This window comes from Symphodus melops (genome assembly GCF_947650265.1).
Source record: "Symphodus melops genome assembly, chromosome: 2".
Taxonomy (NCBI): Eukaryota; Metazoa; Chordata; class Actinopteri; order Labriformes; family Labridae; genus Symphodus; species Symphodus melops.
The window spans coordinates 26032166-26051249 of record NC_136692.1 but is presented as its reverse complement, the minus strand read 5'-3'; the positions used below and the strand labels follow the sequence as shown (position 1 = coordinate 26051249).

Below are 19084 nucleotides of genomic sequence, written 5' to 3'. Positions count from 1 at the left end.
TACATTGAAATCCTTCTGAATGTTAATGAATGTACACTGTCCCTTTCAAAAATACAAATGAAATTAAGAGTCTCTGTCAAGTCCTTACACATCTTCAGTCTACATTGTTATCAATATTCATGAGCTAATGATCTCTTTCTTTATTAAACACGTCAGTCATCGTCTTATAGTTGGACATTAATCTTGATCCTTATATTTAAAATATTCTAACTTTTACTGCACTTTGAACTTACAGTGCTACAAAACAACATCTATTGTATGTGATCAGTGTTTGACTTCATTTATAAGAACACTTCAATAAACACATAGGAGAAGAAGAATTGGAGTTTAAAAAGAGTAAACATTTACCTTCACAGATGACACTGGCATCTTCAACATGCTGACAGTCGTGGACCCCGAGCCCTGGATGTCTGCACTCTGTTAGTGATGTTTCGCTGCCGGAACAACCAACATCATCCAACCAGATGGGTCCACTGCCCTGTCCAAAAGCTGCATTTTGTAATGCTGAACGAGCAGAGCCACAGTCCATCTGTCTACACACCACGTTAGCGTCCCTGAGGTCCCATGAATCATCACACACGGTCCCCCACCGACCACCATGGTAGACCTCCACTCTGCCAGAGCAGCGGTCATTAGAGTTGACCAGCCTGACTGGTGCAGCAGCTGACAGAAAACATAAAGCATAATGTTGATGATGTGAGACACAAGACTGAGAGGCTTCAAAAGATGAGATGTTTTAAAATATCCTATATAACAGTTTCTTGCATCATTACAAGTGTAAAGATCATTTTCTATATTTGTCCAATAGGCGACTGACAAATAAAAAACCCTCTTCAACATCCTAAAGACAATGATATATCTAAAAACTACATACTTTACCAATCTATTTCAGAAAGACTATGACTCCTGAAGGTTGAAGAGCTTGTTGATAAGAGTTGCATCAAAATCATATTTTACATTTCTCCATCAGGTTGTTGATTACTTAACTCTTCTTTGCTGAATATAACGTCATAACAAGCTTCTGACAGATGATAACAATTATATTTACCTTCACAGATGACACCAGCATCTTCATTGTGTCCACAGTTGTGGGATCCAAACCCATTGTGCCTGCACTCGCCAAGCTTTGATTCGCTGCCTGTGCACGAGACATCATCCATCCAGATGGGTCCACTGCCCTGTCCAAAATAGGCAACTGATGGTGCTGACAGAGCCCTGCCACAGCCCATCTGTCTGCACACCACCTGAGCATCAACCAGGCCCCAGCTATCATCACACACTGTCCCCCACTGTCCACGGTGGAAGATCTCCACTCTGCCAGAGCAGGAGTGGTTCCCTCCGTTCACCAGGCGGACCTCACCCTCAACTGTTGAGCTGTAGTCGGGTGTTGTGGTGGAGGGGATGTCAGCTGTCACCTGATCAGTGGTGATGATCTCAGGTCCTGGATCAGGTGTGGTGGGTACAACTGTGCTGTTGGATTGTGGTTGATCTAAAAAGAGAGATTCTACATGAGATCATGAAATTCTACAACACAAACTACTCAACTTCAATTTTTCCGTAGAGTCTATCAACCTCATCAAATCACACTGGGCCCTATCCTATTTAGCATGTACATTATTGATCTACCATCTATATGTGAACAGTGTGATATCTTAATGTATGCTGGTGATACAGTTGTTTTTATTCATGGTAGAAATGCATAGGAAGTTTAACTTAATAAGGAAATGCTCATGGTTACATCCTGACTTCACTAAAATTGTCTGGAATTAGATGTGTCAAAAATAGTCTGCATGTTTTTCACTAAAGGCCACAGAGTGGATATTAAACAGGCCATTCTTATCTCAGGAAAAGCTGACAAATTGTGCCAGAACACTAATGCTTGGAAGTTCAGATTGACTCATACATTGGCTTATGAAACCATATCCAAAAAGTCTGTAGAAAAGGTAAGTTGGGCAAATGTTTATTTTTATCAGAAAAGCCTTATCATCTGATGCAGCTTAATGCTTCCACCATATGACCTAGTGTCTATTGTGTTGATCAAATACACATTCTCCAGCCCTGAAACCTCCTGGAATCATGATATAAACAAGCACTTAAAACTTTAGACAAAAAAACATTCAGTTATCATTATTGCCATATCTTAAAGAAGAACAGTCTGTTTACCTGATCAGAAACAAAAATGCCTTGCTAATTGATAGGATTCTTCAGCTTTAGCTCCCGCTCCTCTGTCTGGTTTTATTACCTCAAAAAGTACCACCAGAGGTGCAGCTATGAGGGACTGCACCATCCCACTCAGGAAAACCACATTCAGCCAGGATGTCTTTTCCTTCACAGTATCCCATCAGTGGAATTTATAATTCAATTTATTTCAGAGTCAGCACCCGATCAATCATTTAAATATAGTTTAAAAAATGGCTCATTGAGAATCAACAATGTCAACACTGATGCTGCACCTGCACTTGTTTACTTTAACTGAATCATGTTTGAGATTATTCGTTGTTGTTACTCAAAGTGTATTGTATATTTCTATATATGTGTTTCTTTGTCTTCTTTCTATAGTAATGAATGTATGTTCATGAGTTACATCATTCTATGAGGCCAATGAAAATCTGGCAAAGAGTCTGATGATGAAAATGAGCCTTTCGGCCAATTTAGCTACATTGAAATCCTTCTGAATGTTAATGAATGTACACTGTCCCTTTCAAAAATACAAATAAAATAGAGAGTCTCTTTCAAGTCTTTACACATCTTCAGTCTACATTGTTATCAATATTCATGAGCTAATGATCTCTTTCTTTATTAAACACGTCAGTCATCGTCTTATAGTTGGACATTAATCTTGATCCTTATATTTAAAATATTCTAACTTTTACTGCACTTTGAACTTACAGTGCTACAAAAGAACATCTATTGTATGTGATCAGTGTTTGACTTCATTTATAAGAACACTTCAATAAACACACAGGAGAAGAAGAATTGGAGTTTAAGAAGAGTAAACATTTACCTTCACAGATGACACTGGCATCTTCAACATGCTGACAGTCGTGGACCCCGAGCCCTGGATGTCTGCACTCTGTTAGTGATGTTTCGCTACCAGAACAACCAACATCATCCAACCAGATGGGTCCACTGCCCTGACCAAAAGCTGCATTTTGTAATGCTGAACGAGCAGAGCCACAGTCCATCTGTCTACACACCACGTTAGCGTCCCTGAGGTCCCATGAATCATCACACACGGTCCCCCACCGACCACCATGGTAGAGCTCCACTCTGCCAGAGCAGCGGTCATTAGAGTTGACCAGCCTGACTGGTGCAGCAGCTGACAGAAAACATAAAGCATAATGTTGATGATGTGAGACACAAGACAGAGAGACTTCAAAAGATGAGATGTTTTAAAATATCCTATATAACAGTTTCTTGCATCATTACAAGTGTAAAGATCATTTTCTATATTTGTCCAATAGGCGACTGACAAATAAAAAACCCTCTTCAACATCCTAAAGACAATGATATATCTAAAAACTACACACTTTACCAATCTATTTCAGAAAGACTATGACTCCTGAAGGTTGAAGAGCTTGTTGATAAGAGTTGCATCAAACTCATATTTTACATTTCTCCATCAGGTTATTGACTACTTAACTCTTCTTTGCTGAATATAACGTCATAACGAGCTTCTGACAGATGATGACAATTATATTTACCTTCACAGATGACACCAGCATCTTCATTGTGTCCACAGTTGTGGGATCCAAACCCATTGTGCCTGCACTCGCCAAGCTTTGATTCGCTGCCTGTGCACGAGACATCATCCATCCAGATGGGTCCACTGCCCTGTCCAAAATAGGCAACTGATGGTGCTGACAGAGCCCTGCCACAGCCCATCTGTCTGCACACCACCTGAGCATTAACCAGGCCCCAGCTATCATCACACACCGTCCCCCACTGTCCACGGTGGAAGATCTCCACTCTGCCAGAGCAGGAGTGGTTCCCTCCATTCACCAGGCGGACCTCACCCTCAACTGCTGAGCTGTAGTCGGGTGTTGTGGTGGAGGGGATGTCAGCTGTCACATGATCAGTGGTGATGATCTCAGGTCTTGGATCAGGTGTGGTGGGTACAACTGTGCTGTTGGATTGTGGTGAAGCTAAAAAAAGAGATTCTACGTGAGATCATGAAATTCTACAACACAAACTACTCAACTTCAATTTTTCCTTAGAGTCTATCAACCTTATCAAATCACACTGGGCCCTATCCTATTCAGCATGTACATTATTGATCTACCATCTATATGTGAACAGTGTGATATCTTAATGTATGCTGGTGATACAGTTGTTTTTATTCATGGTAGAAATGCATAGGAAGTTTAACTTAATAAGGAAATGCTCATGGTTACATCCTGACTTCACTAAAATTGTCTGGAATTAGATGTGTCAAAAATAGTCTGCATGTTTTTCACTAAAGGCCACAGAGTGGATATTAAACAGGCCATTCTTATCTCAGGAAAAGCTGACAAATTGTGCCAGAACACTAATGCTTGGAAGTTCAGATTGACTCATACATTGGCTTATGAAACCATATCCAAAAAGTCTGTAGAAAAGGTAAGTTGGGCAAATGTTTATTTTTATCAGAAAAGCCTTATCATCTGATGCAGCTTAATGCTTCCACCATATGACCTAGTGTCTATTGTGTTGATCAAATACACATTCTCCAGCCCTGAAACCTCCTGGAATCATGATATAAACAAGCACTTAAAACTTTAGACAAAAAAACATTCAGTTATCATTATTGCCATATCTTAAAGAAGAACAGTCTGTTTACCTGATCAGAAACAAAAATGCCTTGCTAATTGATAGGATTCTTCAGCTTTAGCTCCCGCTCCTCTGTCTGGTTTTATTACCTCAAAAAGTACCACCAGAGGTGCAGCTATGAGGGACTGCACCATCCCACTCAGGAAAACCACATTCAGCCAGGATGTCTTTTCCTTCACAGTATCCCATCAGTGGAATTTATAATTCAATTTATTTCAGAGTCAGCACCCGATCAATCATTTAAATATAGTTTAAAAAATGGCTCATTGAGAATCAACAATGTCAACACTGATGCTGCACCTGCACTTGTTTACTTTAACTGAATCATGTTTGAGATTATTCGTTGTTGTTACTCAAAGTGTATTGTATATTTCTATATATGTGTTTCTTTGTCTTCTTTCTATAGTAATGAATGTATGTTCATGAGTTACATCATTCTATGAGGCCAATGAAAATCTGGCAAAGAGTCTGATGATGAAAATGAGCCTTTCGGCCAATTTAGCTACATTGAAATCCTTCTGAATGTTAATGAATGTACACTGTCCCTTTCAAAAATACAAATAAAATAGAGAGTCTCTTTCAAGTCTTTACACATCTTCAGTCTACATTGTTATCAATATTCATGAGCTAATGATCTCTTTCTTTATTAAACACGTCAGTCATCGTCTTATAGTTGGACATTAATCTTGATCCTTATATTTAAAATATTCTAACTTTTACTGCACTTTGAACTTACAGTGCTACAAAAGAACATCTATTGTATGTGATCAGTGTTTGACTTCATTTATAAGAACACTTCAATAAACACACAGGAGAAGAAGAATTGGAGTTTAAGAAGAGTAAACATTTACCTTCACAGATGACACTGGCATCTTCAACATGCTGACAGTCGTGGACCCCGAGCCCTGGATGTCTGCACTCTGTTAGTGATGTTTCGCTACCAGAACAACCAACATCATCCAACCAGATGGGTCCACTGCCCTGACCAAAAGCTGCATTTTGTAATGCTGAACGAGCAGAGCCACAGTCCATCTGTCTACACACCACGTTAGCGTCCCTGAGGTCCCATGAATCATCACACACGGTCCCCCACCGACCACCATGGTAGAGCTCCACTCTGCCAGAGCAGCGGTCATTAGAGTTGACCAGCCTGACTGGTGCAGCAGCTGACAGAAAACATAAAGCATAATGTTGATGATGTGAGACACAAGACAGAGAGACTTCAAAAGATGAGATGTTTTAAAATATCCTATATAACAGTTTCTTGCATCATTACAAGTGTAAAGATCATTTTCTATATTTGTCCAATAGGCGACTGACAAATAAAAAACCCTCTTCAACATCCTAAAGACAATGATATATCTAAAAACTACACACTTTACCAATCTATTTCAGAAAGACTATGACTCCTGAAGGTTGAAGAGCTTGTTGATAAGAGTTGCATCAAACTCATATTTTACATTTCTCCATCAGGTTATTGACTACTTAACTCTTCTTTGCTGAATATAACGTCATAACGAGCTTCTGACAGATGATGACAATTATATTTACCTTCACAGATGACACCAGCATCTTCATTGTGTCCACAGTTGTGGGATCCAAACCCATTGTGCCTGCACTCGCCAAGCTTTGATTCGCTGCCTGTGCACGAGACATCATCCATCCAGATGGGTCCACTGCCCTGTCCAAAATAGGCAACTGATGGTGCTGACAGAGCCCTGCCACAGCCCATCTGTCTGCACACCACCTGAGCATTAACCAGGCCCCAGCTATCATCACACACCGTCCCCCACTGTCCACGGTGGAAGATCTCCACTCTGCCAGAGCAGGAGTGGTTCCCTCCATTCACCAGGCGGACCTCACCCTCAACTGCTGAGCTGTAGTCGGGTGTTGTGGTGGAGGGGATGTCAGCTGTCACATGATCAGTGGTGATGATCTCAGGTCTTGGATCAGGTGTGGTGGGTACAACTGTGCTGTTGGATTGTGGTGAAGCTAAAAAAAGAGATTCTACGTGAGATCATGAAATTCTACAACACAAACTACTCAACTTCAATTTTTCCTTAGAGTCTATCAACCTTATCAAATCACACTGGGCCCTATCCTATTCAGCATGTACATTATTGATCTACCATCTATATGTGAACAGTGTGATATCTTAATGTATGCTGGTGATACAGTTGTTTTTATTCATGGTAGAAATGCATAGGAAGTTTAACTTAATAAGGAAATGCTCATGGTTACATCCTGACTTCACTAAAATTGTCTGGAATTAGATGTGTCAAAAATAGTCTGCATGTTTTTCACTAAAGGCCACAGAGTGGATATTAAACAGGCCATTCTTATCTCAGGAAAAGCTGACAAATTGTGCCAGAACACTAATGCTTGGAAGTTCAGATTGACTCATACATTGGCTTATGAAACCATATCCAAAAAGTCTGTAGAAAAGGTAAGTTGGGCAAATGTTTATTTTTATCAGAAAAGCCTTATCATCTGATGCAGCTTAATGCTTCCACCATATGACCTAGTGTCTATTGTGTTGATCAAATACACATTCTCCAGCCCTGAAACCTCCTGGAATCATGATATAAACAAGCACTTAAAACTTTAGACAAAAAAACTTTCAGTTATCATTATTGCCATATCTTAAAGAAGAACAGTCTGTTTACCTGATCAGAAACAAAAATGCCTTGCTAATTGATAGGATTCTTCAGCTTTAGCTCCCGCTCCTCTGTCTGGTTTTATTACCTCAAAAAGTACCACCAGAGGTGCAGCTAGGAGGGACTGCACCATCCCACTCAGGAAAACCACATTCAGCCAGGATGTCTTTTCCTTCACAGTATCCCATCAGTGGAATTTATAATTCAATTTATTTCAGAGTCAGCACCCGATCAATCATTTAAATATAGTTTAAAAATGGCTCATTGAGAATCAACAATGTCAACACTGATGCTGCACCTGCTCTTGGTAACTTTAACTGAATCATGTCGGAGACTATTCCTTGTTGTTACTCAAAGTGTATTGTATATTTCTATATATGTGTTTCTTTGTTTTGTTTTCTTTCTATAGTAATGAATGTATGTTCATGAGTTACATCATTCTATGAGGCCAATGAAAATCTGGCAAAGGATCTGATAATGAAAATGAGCCTTTCGGCCAATTTAGCTACATTGAAATCCTTCTGAATGTTAATGAATGTGCACTGTCCCTTTCAAAAATACAAATAAAATAGAGAGTGTCTGTCAAGTCCTTACACATCTTCAGTCTACATTGTTATCAATATTCATGAGCTAATGATCTCTTTCTTTATTAAACACGTCAGTCATCGTCTTAAAGTTGGACATTAATCTTGATCCTTATATTTAAAATATTATAACTTTTACTGCACATTGAACTTACAGTGCTACAAAACAACATCTATTGTATGTGATCAGTGTTTGATTTCATTTATAAGAACACTTAAATAAACACATAGGAGAAGAAGAATTGGAGTTTAAAAAGAGTAAACATTTACCTTCACAGATGACACTGGCATCTTCAACATGCTGACAGTTGTGGACCCCGAGCCCTGGATGTCTGCACTCTGTTAGTGATGTTTCGCTGCCGGAACAACCAACATCATCCAACCAGATGGGTCCACTGCCCTGTCCAAAAGCTGCATTTTGTAATGCTGAACGAGCAGAGCCACAGTCCATCTGTCTACACACCACGTTAGCGTCCCTGAGGTCCCATGAATCATCACACACGGTCCCCCACCGACCACCATGGTAGAGCTCCACTCTGCCAGAGCAGCGGTCAATGGAGTTGACCAGCCTGACTGGTGCAGCAGCTGACAGAAAACATAAATTATTATGTTGATGATGTGAGACACAAGAGAGAGAGTCTTCAAAAGATGAGATGTTTTAAAATATCCTATATAACAGTTTCTTGCATCATTACAAGTGTAAAGATCATTTTCTGTATTTGTCCAATAGGCGACTGATAAATAAAAAACCCTCTTCAACATCCTAAAGACAATGATATATCTAAAAACTACATACTTTACCAATCTATTTCAGAAAGACTATGACGCCTAAAGGTTGAAGAGCTTGTTGATAAGAGTTGCATCAAACTCATATTTTACATTTCTCCATCAGGTTATTGATTACTTAACTCTTCTTTGCTGAATATAACGTCATAACGAACTTCTGACAGATGATGACAATTATATTTACCTTCACAGATGACACCAGCATCTTCATTGTGTCCACAGTTGTGGGATCCAAACCCATTGTGCCTGCACTCGCCAAGCTTTGATTCGCTGCCTGTGCACGAGACATCATCCATCCAGATGGGTCCACTGCCCTGTCCAAAATAGGCAACTGATGGTGCTGACAGAGCCCTGCCACAGCCAATCTGTCTGCACACCACCTGAGCATTAACCAGGCCCCAGATATCATCACACACCGTCCCCCAATGTCCACGGTGGAAGATCTCCACTCTGCCAGAGCAGGAGTGGTTCCCTCCGTTCACCAGGCGGACCTCACCCTCAACTGTTGAGCTGTAGTCGGGTGTTGTGGTGGAGGGGATGTCAGCTGTCACCTGAGCAGTGGTGATGATCTCAGGTTCTGGATCAGGTGTGGTGGGTGCAACTGTGCTGTTGGATTGTGGTGAAGCTAAAAAAGAGATTCTCCGTGAGATCATGAAATTCTACTACACAAACTACTCAATTTCAATTTTTCCTTAGAGTCTATCAACCTTATCAAATCACACTGGGCCCTATCCTATTCAGCATGTACATTATTGATCTACCATCTATATGTGAACAGTGTGATATCTTAATGTATGCTGGTGATACAGTTGTTTTTATTCATGGTAGAAATGCATAGGAAGTTTAACTTAATAAGGAAATGCTCATGGTTACATCCTGACTTCACTAAAATTGTCTGGAATTAGATGTGTCAAAAATAGTCTGCATGTTTTTCACTAAAGGCCACAGAGTGGATATTCAACAGGCCATTCTTATCTCAGGAAAAGCTGACAAATTGTGCCAGAACACTGATACTTGGAAGTTCAGATTGACTCATACATTGGCTTATGAAACCATATCCAAAAAGTCTGTAGAAAAGGTAAGTTGGGCAAATGTTTATTTTTATCAGAAAAGCCTTATCATCTGATGCAGCTTAATGCTTCCACCATATGACCTAGTGTCTATTGTGTTGATCAAATACACATTCTCCAGCCCTGAAACCTCCTGGAATCATGATATAAACAAGCACTTAAAACTTTGGACGAAAAAACATTCAGTTATCGTTATTGCCATATCTTAAAGAAGAACAGTCTGTTTACCTGATCAGAAACAAAAATGTCTTGCTAATTGATAGGATTCTTCAGCTTTAGCTCCCGCTCCTCTGTCTGGTTTTATTACCTCAAAAAGTACCACCAGAGGTGCAGCTAGGAGGGACTGCACCATCCCACTCAGGAAAACCACATTCAGCCAGGATGTCTTTTCCTTCACAGTATCCCATCAGTGGAATTTATAATTCAATTCATTTCAGAGTCAGCACCCGATCAATCATTTAAATATAGTTGAAAAAATGGCTCATTGAGAATCGACAATGTCAACACTGATGGTGCACCTGCACTTGGTAACTTTAACTGAATCATGTTGGAGATTATTCGTTGTTGTTACTCAAAGTGTATTGTATATTTCTATATATGTGTTTCTTTGGTGTTTTCTTTCTATAGTAATGAATGTATGTTCATGAGTTACATCATTCTATGAGGCCAATGAAAATCTGGCAAAGGGTCTGATGATGAAAATGAGCCTTTCGGCCAATTTAGCTACATTGAAATCCTTCTGAATGTTAATGAATGTACACTGTCCCTTTAAAAAATCCAAATAAAATAGAGAGTCTCTTTCAAGTCCTTACACATCTTCAGTCTACATTGTTATCAATATTCATGAGCTAATGATCTCTTTCTTTATTAAACACGTCAGTCATCGTCTTAAAGTTGGACATTAATCTTGATCCTTATATTTAAAATATTATAACTTTTACTGCACTTTGAACTTACAGTGCTACAAAACAACATCTATTGTATGTGATCAGTGTTTGATTTCATTTATAAGAACACTTCAATAAACACACAGGAGAAGAAGAATTGGAGTTTAAGAAGAGTAAACATTTACCTTCACAGATGACACTGGCATCTTCAACATGCTGACAGTTGTGGACCCCGAGCCCTCGATGTCTGCACTCTGTTAGTGATGTTTCGCTGCCGGAACAACCAACATCATCCAACCAGATGGGTCCACTGCCCTGTCCAAAAGCTGCATTTTGTAATGCTGAACGAGCAGAGCCACAGTCCATCTGTCTACACACCACGTTAGCGTCCCTGAGGTCCCATGAATCATCACACACCGTCCCCCACCGACCACCATGGTAGACCTCCACTCTGCCAGAGCAGCGGTCATTAGAGTTGACCAGTCTGACTGGTGCAGCAGCTGACAGAAAACATAAGGCATAATGTTGATGATGTGAGACACAAGACAGAGAGACTTCAAAAGATGAGATGTTTTAAAATGTCCTAATGTTTCTTGCGTCATTAGAAATGAAAAGATCAATTTTTAATATTTGTCCAATAGGTGACTGACAACTAAAAACCCTCTTCAACATCCTAAAGACAATGATATATCTAAAAACCACACACTTTACCAATCTATTTCAGAAAGACAATGACTCCTAAAGGTTGAAGAGTTTGTTGATAAGAGTTGCATCAAACTCATATTTTACATTTCTCCATCAGGTTATTGACTACTTAACTCTTCTTTGCTGAATATAACGTCATAACAAACTTCTGACAGATCACAACCATTATATTTACCTTCACAGATGACACCAGCATCTTCATTGTGTCCACAGTTGTGGGATCCAAACCCATTGTGCCTGCACTCGCCAAGCATTGATTCGCTGCCTGTGCACAAGACATTATCCATCCAGATGGGTCCACTGCCCTGTCCAAAATAGGCAACTGATGGTGCTGACAGAGCCCTGCCACAGTCCATCTGTCTGCACACCACCTGAGCATTAACCAGGCCCCAGCTATCATCACACACCGTCCCCCACTGTCCACGGTGGAAGATCTCCACTCTGCCAGAGCAGGAGTGGTTCCCTCCGTTCACCAGGCGGACCTCACCCTCAACTGCTGAGCTGTTGTCGGGTGTTGTGGTGGAGGTGATGTCAGCTGTCACCTGAGCAGTGGTGATGATCTCAGGTTCTGGATCAGGTGTGGTGGGTGCAACTGTGCTGTTGGATTGTGGTGAAGCTAAAAAAGAGATTCTACATGAGATCATGAAATTCTACTACACAAACTACTCAATTTCAATTTTTCCTTAGAGTCTATCAACCTTATCAAATCACACTGGGCCCTATCCTATTCAGCATGTACATTATTGATCTACCATCTATATGTGAACAGTGTGATATCTTAATGTATGCTGGTGATACAGTTGTTTTTATTCATGGTAGAAATGCATAGGAAGTTTAACTTAATAAGGAAATGCTCATGGTTACATCCTGACTTCACTAAAATTGTCTGGAATTAGATGTGTCAAAAATAGTCTGCATGTTTTTCACTAAAGGCCACAGAGTGGATATTCAACAGGCCATTCTTATCTCAGGAAAAGCTGACAAATTGTGCCAGAACACTGATACTTGGAAGTTCAGATTGACTCATACATTGGCTTATGAAACCATATCCAAAAAGTCTGTAGAAAAGGTAAGTTGGGCAAATGTTTATTTTTATCAGAAAAGCCTTATCATCTGATGCAGCTTAATGCTTCCACCATATGACCTAGTGTCTATTGTGTTGATCAAATACACATTCTCCAGCCCTGAAACCTCCTGGAATCATGATATAAACAAGCACTTAAAACTTTGGACGAAAAAACATTCAGTTATCGTTATTGCCATATCTTAAAGAAGAACAGTCTGTTTACCTGATCAGAAACAAAAATGTCTTGCTAATTGATAGGATTCTTCAGCTTTAGCTCCCGCTCCTCTGTCTGGTTTTATTACCTCAAAAAGTACCACCAGAGGTGCAGCTAGGAGGGACTGCACCATCCCACTCAGGAAAACCACATTCAGCCAGGATGTCTTTTCCTTCACAGTATCCCATCAGTGGAATTTATAATTCAATTCATTTCAGAGTCAGCACCCGATCAATCATTTAAATATAGTTGAAAAAATGGCTCATTGAGAATCGACAATGTCAACACTGATGGTGCACCTGCACTTGGTAACTTTAACTGAATCATGTTGGAGATTATTCGTTGTTGTTACTCAAAGTGTATTGTATATTTCTATATATGTGTTTCTTTGGTGTTTTCTTTCTATAGTAATGAATGTATGTTCATGAGTTACATCATTCTATGAGGCCAATGAAAATCTGGCAAAGGGTCTGATGATGAAAATGAGCCTTTCGGCCAATTTAGCTACATTGAAATCCTTCTGAATGTTAATGAATGTACACTGTCCCTTTAAAAAATCCAAATGAAATAGAGAGTCTCTGTCAAGTCCTTACACATCTTCAGTCTACATTGTTATCAATATTCATGAGCTAATGATCTCTTTCTTTATTAAACACGTCAGTCATCGTCTTAAAGTTGGACATTAATCTTGATCCTTATATTTAAAATATTATAACTTTTACTGCACATTGAACTTACAGTGCTACAAAACAACATCTATTGTATGTGATCAGTGTTTGACTTCATTTATAAGAACACTTCAATAAACACACAGGAGAAGAAGAATTGGAGTTTAAAAAGAGTAAACATTTACCTTCACAGATGACACTGGCATCTTCAACATGCTGACAGTTGTGGACCCCGAGCCCTGGATGTCTGCACTCTGTTAGTGATGTTTCGCTGCCGGAACAACCAACATCATCCAACCAGATGGGTCCACTGCCCTGTCCAAAAGCTGCATTTTGTAATGCTGAACGAGCAGAGCCACAGTCCATCTGTCTACACACCACGTTAGCGTCCCTGAGGTCCCATGAATCATCACACACCGTCCCCCACCGACCACCATGGTAGACCTCCACTCTGCCAGAGCAGCGGTCATTAGAGTTGACCAGCCTGACTGGTGCAGCAGCTGACAGAAAACATAAAGCATAATGTTGATGATGTGAGACACAAGACAGAGAGACTTCAAAAGATGAGATGTTTTAAAATGTCCTAATGTTTCTTGCGTCATTAGAAATGAAAAGATCAATTTTTAATATTTGTCCAATAGGTGACTGACAACTAAAAACCCTCTTCAACATCCTAAAGACAATGATATATCTAAAAACCACACACTTTACCAATCTATTTCAGAAAGACAATGACTCCTAAAGGTTGAAGAGTTTGTTGATAAGAGTTGCATCAAACTCATATTTTACATTTCTCCATCAGGTTATTGACTACTTAACTCTTCTTTGCTGAATATAACGTCATAACAAACTTCTGACAGATCACAACCATTATATTTACCTTCACAGATGACACCAGCATCTTCATTGTGTCCACAGTTGTGGGATCCAAACCCATTGTGCCTGCACTCGCCAAGCATTGATTCGCTGCCTGTGCACAAGACATTATCCATCCAGATGGGTCCACTGCCCTGTCCAAAATAGGCAACTGATGGTGCTGACAGAGCCCTGCCACAGTCCATCTGTCTGCACACCACCTGAGCATCAACCAGGCCCCAGCTATCATCACACACCGTCCCCCACTGTCCACGGTGGAAGATCTCTACTCTGCCAGAGCAGGAGTGGTTCCCTCCGTTCACCAGGCGGACCTCACCCTCAACTGCTGAGCTGTTGTCGGGTGTTGTGGTGGAGGTGATGTCAGCTGTCACCTGATTGGATGCAGAGGTCGCTGTACTTGGATCAGGTGTGGTTGAAGAATCTTCAGGAGCTATTCCGTTCACCTCTGGTTACAATGAAAATAGTGAGATGCTGTTGTTTAACTAAAAGATGTTTTTAATCAGAATTAAGAACAACAGGACAATATTTTTTTTTAATAACTGAATTAGATGAGAATCTTTTGTTACAGAGTTACAAGTGGAACAATACCTGCACAGTATGCAAGGTGACAAGTGACTGGTGTCACAAGTTTGTAGACGTAGTAGTTTCCATAGCAGAGCTTGACATGGATGGTGGATGAGGAGAAATGGCAGCAGCCGTTGGCCCAGGAACCACACACAGCGCGGTTCACAATCTGACCTGACTGTGTGGGATGAGGGGCTGTTATCCACAGAGGAGCATGGGTTCCACACCGGTTTTGAGCAACACATCTCTCTGGAATATGAGCACTGGTTTGTCCCAGAAACAGCCGATACCAGCCTTGCCAGTTTACTGCGTTATCACAGTGTGGGTTCTGGGTGGATGTGTTATTCGTTGAGCGCCAGTCATCATTTAGCTCAGTGTACTCCTGGCAGGGGTCAGCACACTGGAGAGTCCCATTAAGGCTGACACAGTCCATGCCTGAAGGACACACAGTGGAGCCACAGCTGAACTGGACAGACTGGGAGGAGGGACCTGATCTGGAGCTGGGGGAAGGCTCAAAGCATAAGAAAGAGCCTGGAGTGTTTCTGCAAACCTGAAGTGGTTTGCATGGTGAGTCTGTTAGAGAGCACTCGTCTGTGTCCACACAGCCCATGTCTGGTGACCAATGATAACCTTCCTGACAGCAAGAAGAGTCACTGCAGAGTTTTTTATTGTAGCACATGAGGCCATCACCGACAAAACCTTCGTTACAGACACAAGAGAGCGCCTGGCTTGAGAAAGTGTCGCCTCTTTCTTTCGACTCATGGCAGGCAGCGTCATGGTGACATGAGTCACAGCTGACGACAAGCGTTCCTGTGCAGAGTACAAAAAAAGTTTGATGTTTGATACTTCTTATTTTAAAAATGTTTTTGTAACTTTATAACATGACGTAAATCAAATTCACTTTTTTTAGAACAACTTGTTTTTTCTGCTTAAATCCCACCAAAGAATATTGTACATCTGAAAAACATACAAATGTGACACTTTCTTTGAAATGTTTGAAATTAAGTGCAAGACAAGAACTGCTGTTGGTGCAGAAAAATTACATCTAGTATTTAACTCATTGGCCTATAGACATTGTCACTGGGGTATTAAAATGCAACACTAACAAAAACAAGTTAAATAACTTGTGAAAAATATAAGTATCACATTCTTATTTACTGGTTTTATATTCGTCAGAACCCCCACATATGAAGTGCAGTTTTGGTTTGTGTGTCGGGAAACAAAAACTTATTCATTTTTTCAAAGTCAAAGTTTGTTTAATTGAAGCCTATATGATGACTCAAACAGGAGAAAAGATACATGATAAAATGAAGCCAGATGGTTTACCTGATGTTCTTCCAATAAAAAACTGTAAAAGCAGGAGTAATAACACACCCCTAGGCACCGTCATTTTTGCCAACATCCACGAATATCAACTGTCTGAAAAAGAAAAATAGACACGATTGCAAAAACATTTTCAATGCAATGCATAACATTCAATACTCTACCCGTCTTTGTGCTAACCTTGGAGCTACTGTGGAGTCCAGGACTGGAATAGTTGAAGCTGAAGATCTTTCAGTGAGTGTGAGAATTTATACACCTGTTTGTGTGTCCAAAGAACCATGCGAAGCGTTCATTGGTGATTGAAGGCACTGATACATGCAGTATGACATCAAGAGTTACTTATTCATTTAACTACAGTCAGATAAATGGAAAAAACTTAATCAGTTCTGGCATGCAAACAAAGTTTTGAGTCAATATACTTTATGGTGCCACAATCAAGCTCAGGTCAGTGTTGAAACTTAATGGAGACCTCTTGTTCTTCATTACTTTGCACATCACTTTATCCTCTGACCAGCCCTTTAAACCACCTTTAGTAAACATCTGGAACTAAAATGCCTGAGGACACTATAAAGGTAACCATGAAAAGGTAAATTGAACAGCTAGTTCAGTGGTCCCCATCCTGTTCCATCTATGAAAGCTTAAGCCTGAAGAAGATTGAGGTCAGAATTTAACTGGCGCCACCTGCTTAGAGGAGTACAGCCTGTACGTGGGACGTGCAAACTAACCACTAGGCCACAGGTGCTCCACACCTGCACACATGTTTATACCAAAAGACCCTTGTATTAACTATCCACCATGTGTCTTATTATTCAGTAAACTACTAGATTTTAAAAGACTAATCCTTTTAATCCAATCCGATTGGAACCAGCACCGTGAATGCATCAAACTGGATTTCTCAGGAAAGCAGTTTGGACTAAATGGTCCATTTAGGCCAAAATCTTAAATGTTATAATGTTTAAAGAGTCTGCTAATTCTCTGAAATCTGGACTGACAATTATTCAGTGTAGGAAAAAAAATCAGATTACAGCGCTCAAGGGTGGATGAACTATTTTTCATTTATGTTTAACTTCTTATAATCATTTATTGATATTATTGTGCGCCTTCCCGTCATTTTTGGCCATCATATCTCAAACATGACTGTTTTATAATGCCAGAGTAAATGGTTGACTCAGAGCTTTGTTCCAGTATCAAATTAATATCATAATATCATTTTTACAACAGTTAATGCTGGGAAGTATCTGTGAAATATGAAACTTTACAAAATATCAAAATTACACAACACATCCATGGAGAGCTTGTTGTCATTGAAAAATAAATCCTTACTTAAACACAACCTTCAGTCACACGGGCAGAAACAACGTAGAGAGCTTTTATTTGTGAAAATGTTTTACTGATAAGACCTTTATTAAGCAAAACTAAAAGTAAAGCACAGTGAGATTAATAGATTATATTTGGACAGTGTGGGTGTTTTGATCGTTATAAATAAAATGTTATCATTGTGGCCTACTTGATAGCATTGACCCAATTTGAGTTACATGCAGATGAAAGGTTAGTAAAACAAACATTGGGATAGAAGTCTTTGATTATCTGAGGTTTTTAACTCTGTAAAAGTTTGTTAAAGTATATCTTGATAACAGGAACATTAAACATTTTTAAAAACAGCTAATAATAAAAAAAATAATGTGGAACAAGATCAAGTTTGAATGACGAAAAGCCGTAGTTGAAGTAAATCAAATTTCAAATTTGGAGCCAATCTCCCTCGTCAGGACCAAGCGATGTGCTGTGTCAAAGTTTTGTCTGACTTCTTTGACAGTTTTGACGACATAAAAAAACAATGATAGTGACAACAATGATAGAGGATTTTTCTCAGTCTGATCCACTTTTGTCAGTGTTATTGGATATTTCTTTAAGACTCTCTTACTGATCATGGTTCACTTTTAGAGCAACAAGCAGGTTTAATAATCAAAAAATAAAAAAACTGAACAGTTAGTTAGTTAGTTACTTTATTGTCCCCGCGGGGAAATTCATTTTCACAGCTGTACAGGCAGGGACACACCATACTCACACATATAACACACATATAACACAAAAAAAGTACAAACATCTATTTCCGTTCATGATTACATATTGTTCAGGGTGTTGATGGCTGTGGGGATTAGACTGTTTTTAAATCGTACTCTGTTGTATCTGACGGATCTGTATCGACGACCAGAGGGTAACAGGGAGAAGCAATGATGCAGTGGGTGGGTGTGGTCCTGTGTTATTGCCTGTGCGATGCGTGTGATGGCCTTAGTGTTTAGCTGTGTGAGGTTGGGAGTGGGGAGACCAATGATTTTAGCTGCTATGGAGGTTATTTTAGTGAACATGTTCCAGTTTTTGACTGTGAGCATTGTCATGAAACAGGGAGAACAGTATAGGAGGATTGGCTGGATGATACTTTTTCTACAACATTAACAGAAGGTGTGGGGAAACTTGAAGTCCTTTGAGTTTATGGATAACTGAGAGTCTTTGGTTGCATCTTTTGTGAATGTCCATTGTGTGTGGGTCGAAGCTAAGTTTATTGTCCAGTGTGATTCCCAGGTATTTGAAATGCTCAATTATGTCAATTGTGGTATTGTCAATGATGGTGGGATGAGGAGTTGCGGTACCAAAAGTCATTTCTTGGGTTTTCTTGAGGTTGAGTTGAAGGTGGTTATGTTGACACCACTTGGTGAAGTGTTCTATTGAGTTCTGATGATGTGCGAGGGAGGTGCTGTCTTTGAGAAGTCCCAGTATAGCGGTGTCGTCTGCATATTTGATGTACACTGTAGTGGGTGATGGGCTGGTGCAGTCATTTGTAGAAAGTGTGTACAAGAAAGGGCTTAACACACATACC

The 19084-nt window shown here is 39.9% G+C and overlaps 1 protein-coding gene across 1 annotated transcript; it reads right to left on the bottom strand.

Annotated features, from left to right (window-relative positions):
- Positions 1 to 266: 266 nt before the first annotated feature.
- Positions 267 to 15693, bottom strand: LOC306820340 (scavenger receptor cysteine-rich domain-containing protein DMBT1-like). The gene is made up of 13 exons (XM_079338159.1): positions 14911 to 15693; positions 14327 to 14767; positions 13632 to 13946; positions 11674 to 12114; positions 10979 to 11293; positions 9021 to 9461; positions 8321 to 8635; positions 6361 to 6681; positions 5661 to 5975; positions 3705 to 4145; positions 3005 to 3319; positions 1049 to 1489; positions 267 to 663 (listed from the first exon to the last, which is right to left on the bottom strand). The coding sequence occupies exons 1-13, from the start codon at positions 15494 to 15496 to the stop codon at positions 278 to 280; spliced, it is 5073 nt and encodes a 1690-aa protein (XP_079194285.1). The 5' UTR covers positions 15497 to 15693; the 3' UTR covers positions 267 to 277.
- Between the last annotated feature and the right edge of the window lie 3391 nt (positions 15694 to 19084).

Bases quoted from the DNA above. Each gene is read 5' to 3' on its own strand.
- LOC306820340 (XM_079338159.1), bottom strand. From the start codon at position 15,496: ATGGGCTGTGTGGACACAGACGAGTGCTCTCTAACAGACTCACCATGC. The intron at 5,976-6,360 runs GTAAATATAATT...GTTTTCTGTCAG, and splicing joins TGCTGGTGTCATCTGTGAAG to CTGCTGCACCAGTCAGGCTG. The intron at 3,320-3,704 runs GTAAATATAATT...GTTTTCTGTCAG, and splicing joins TGCTGGTGTCATCTGTGAAG to CTGCTGCACCAGTCAGGCTG.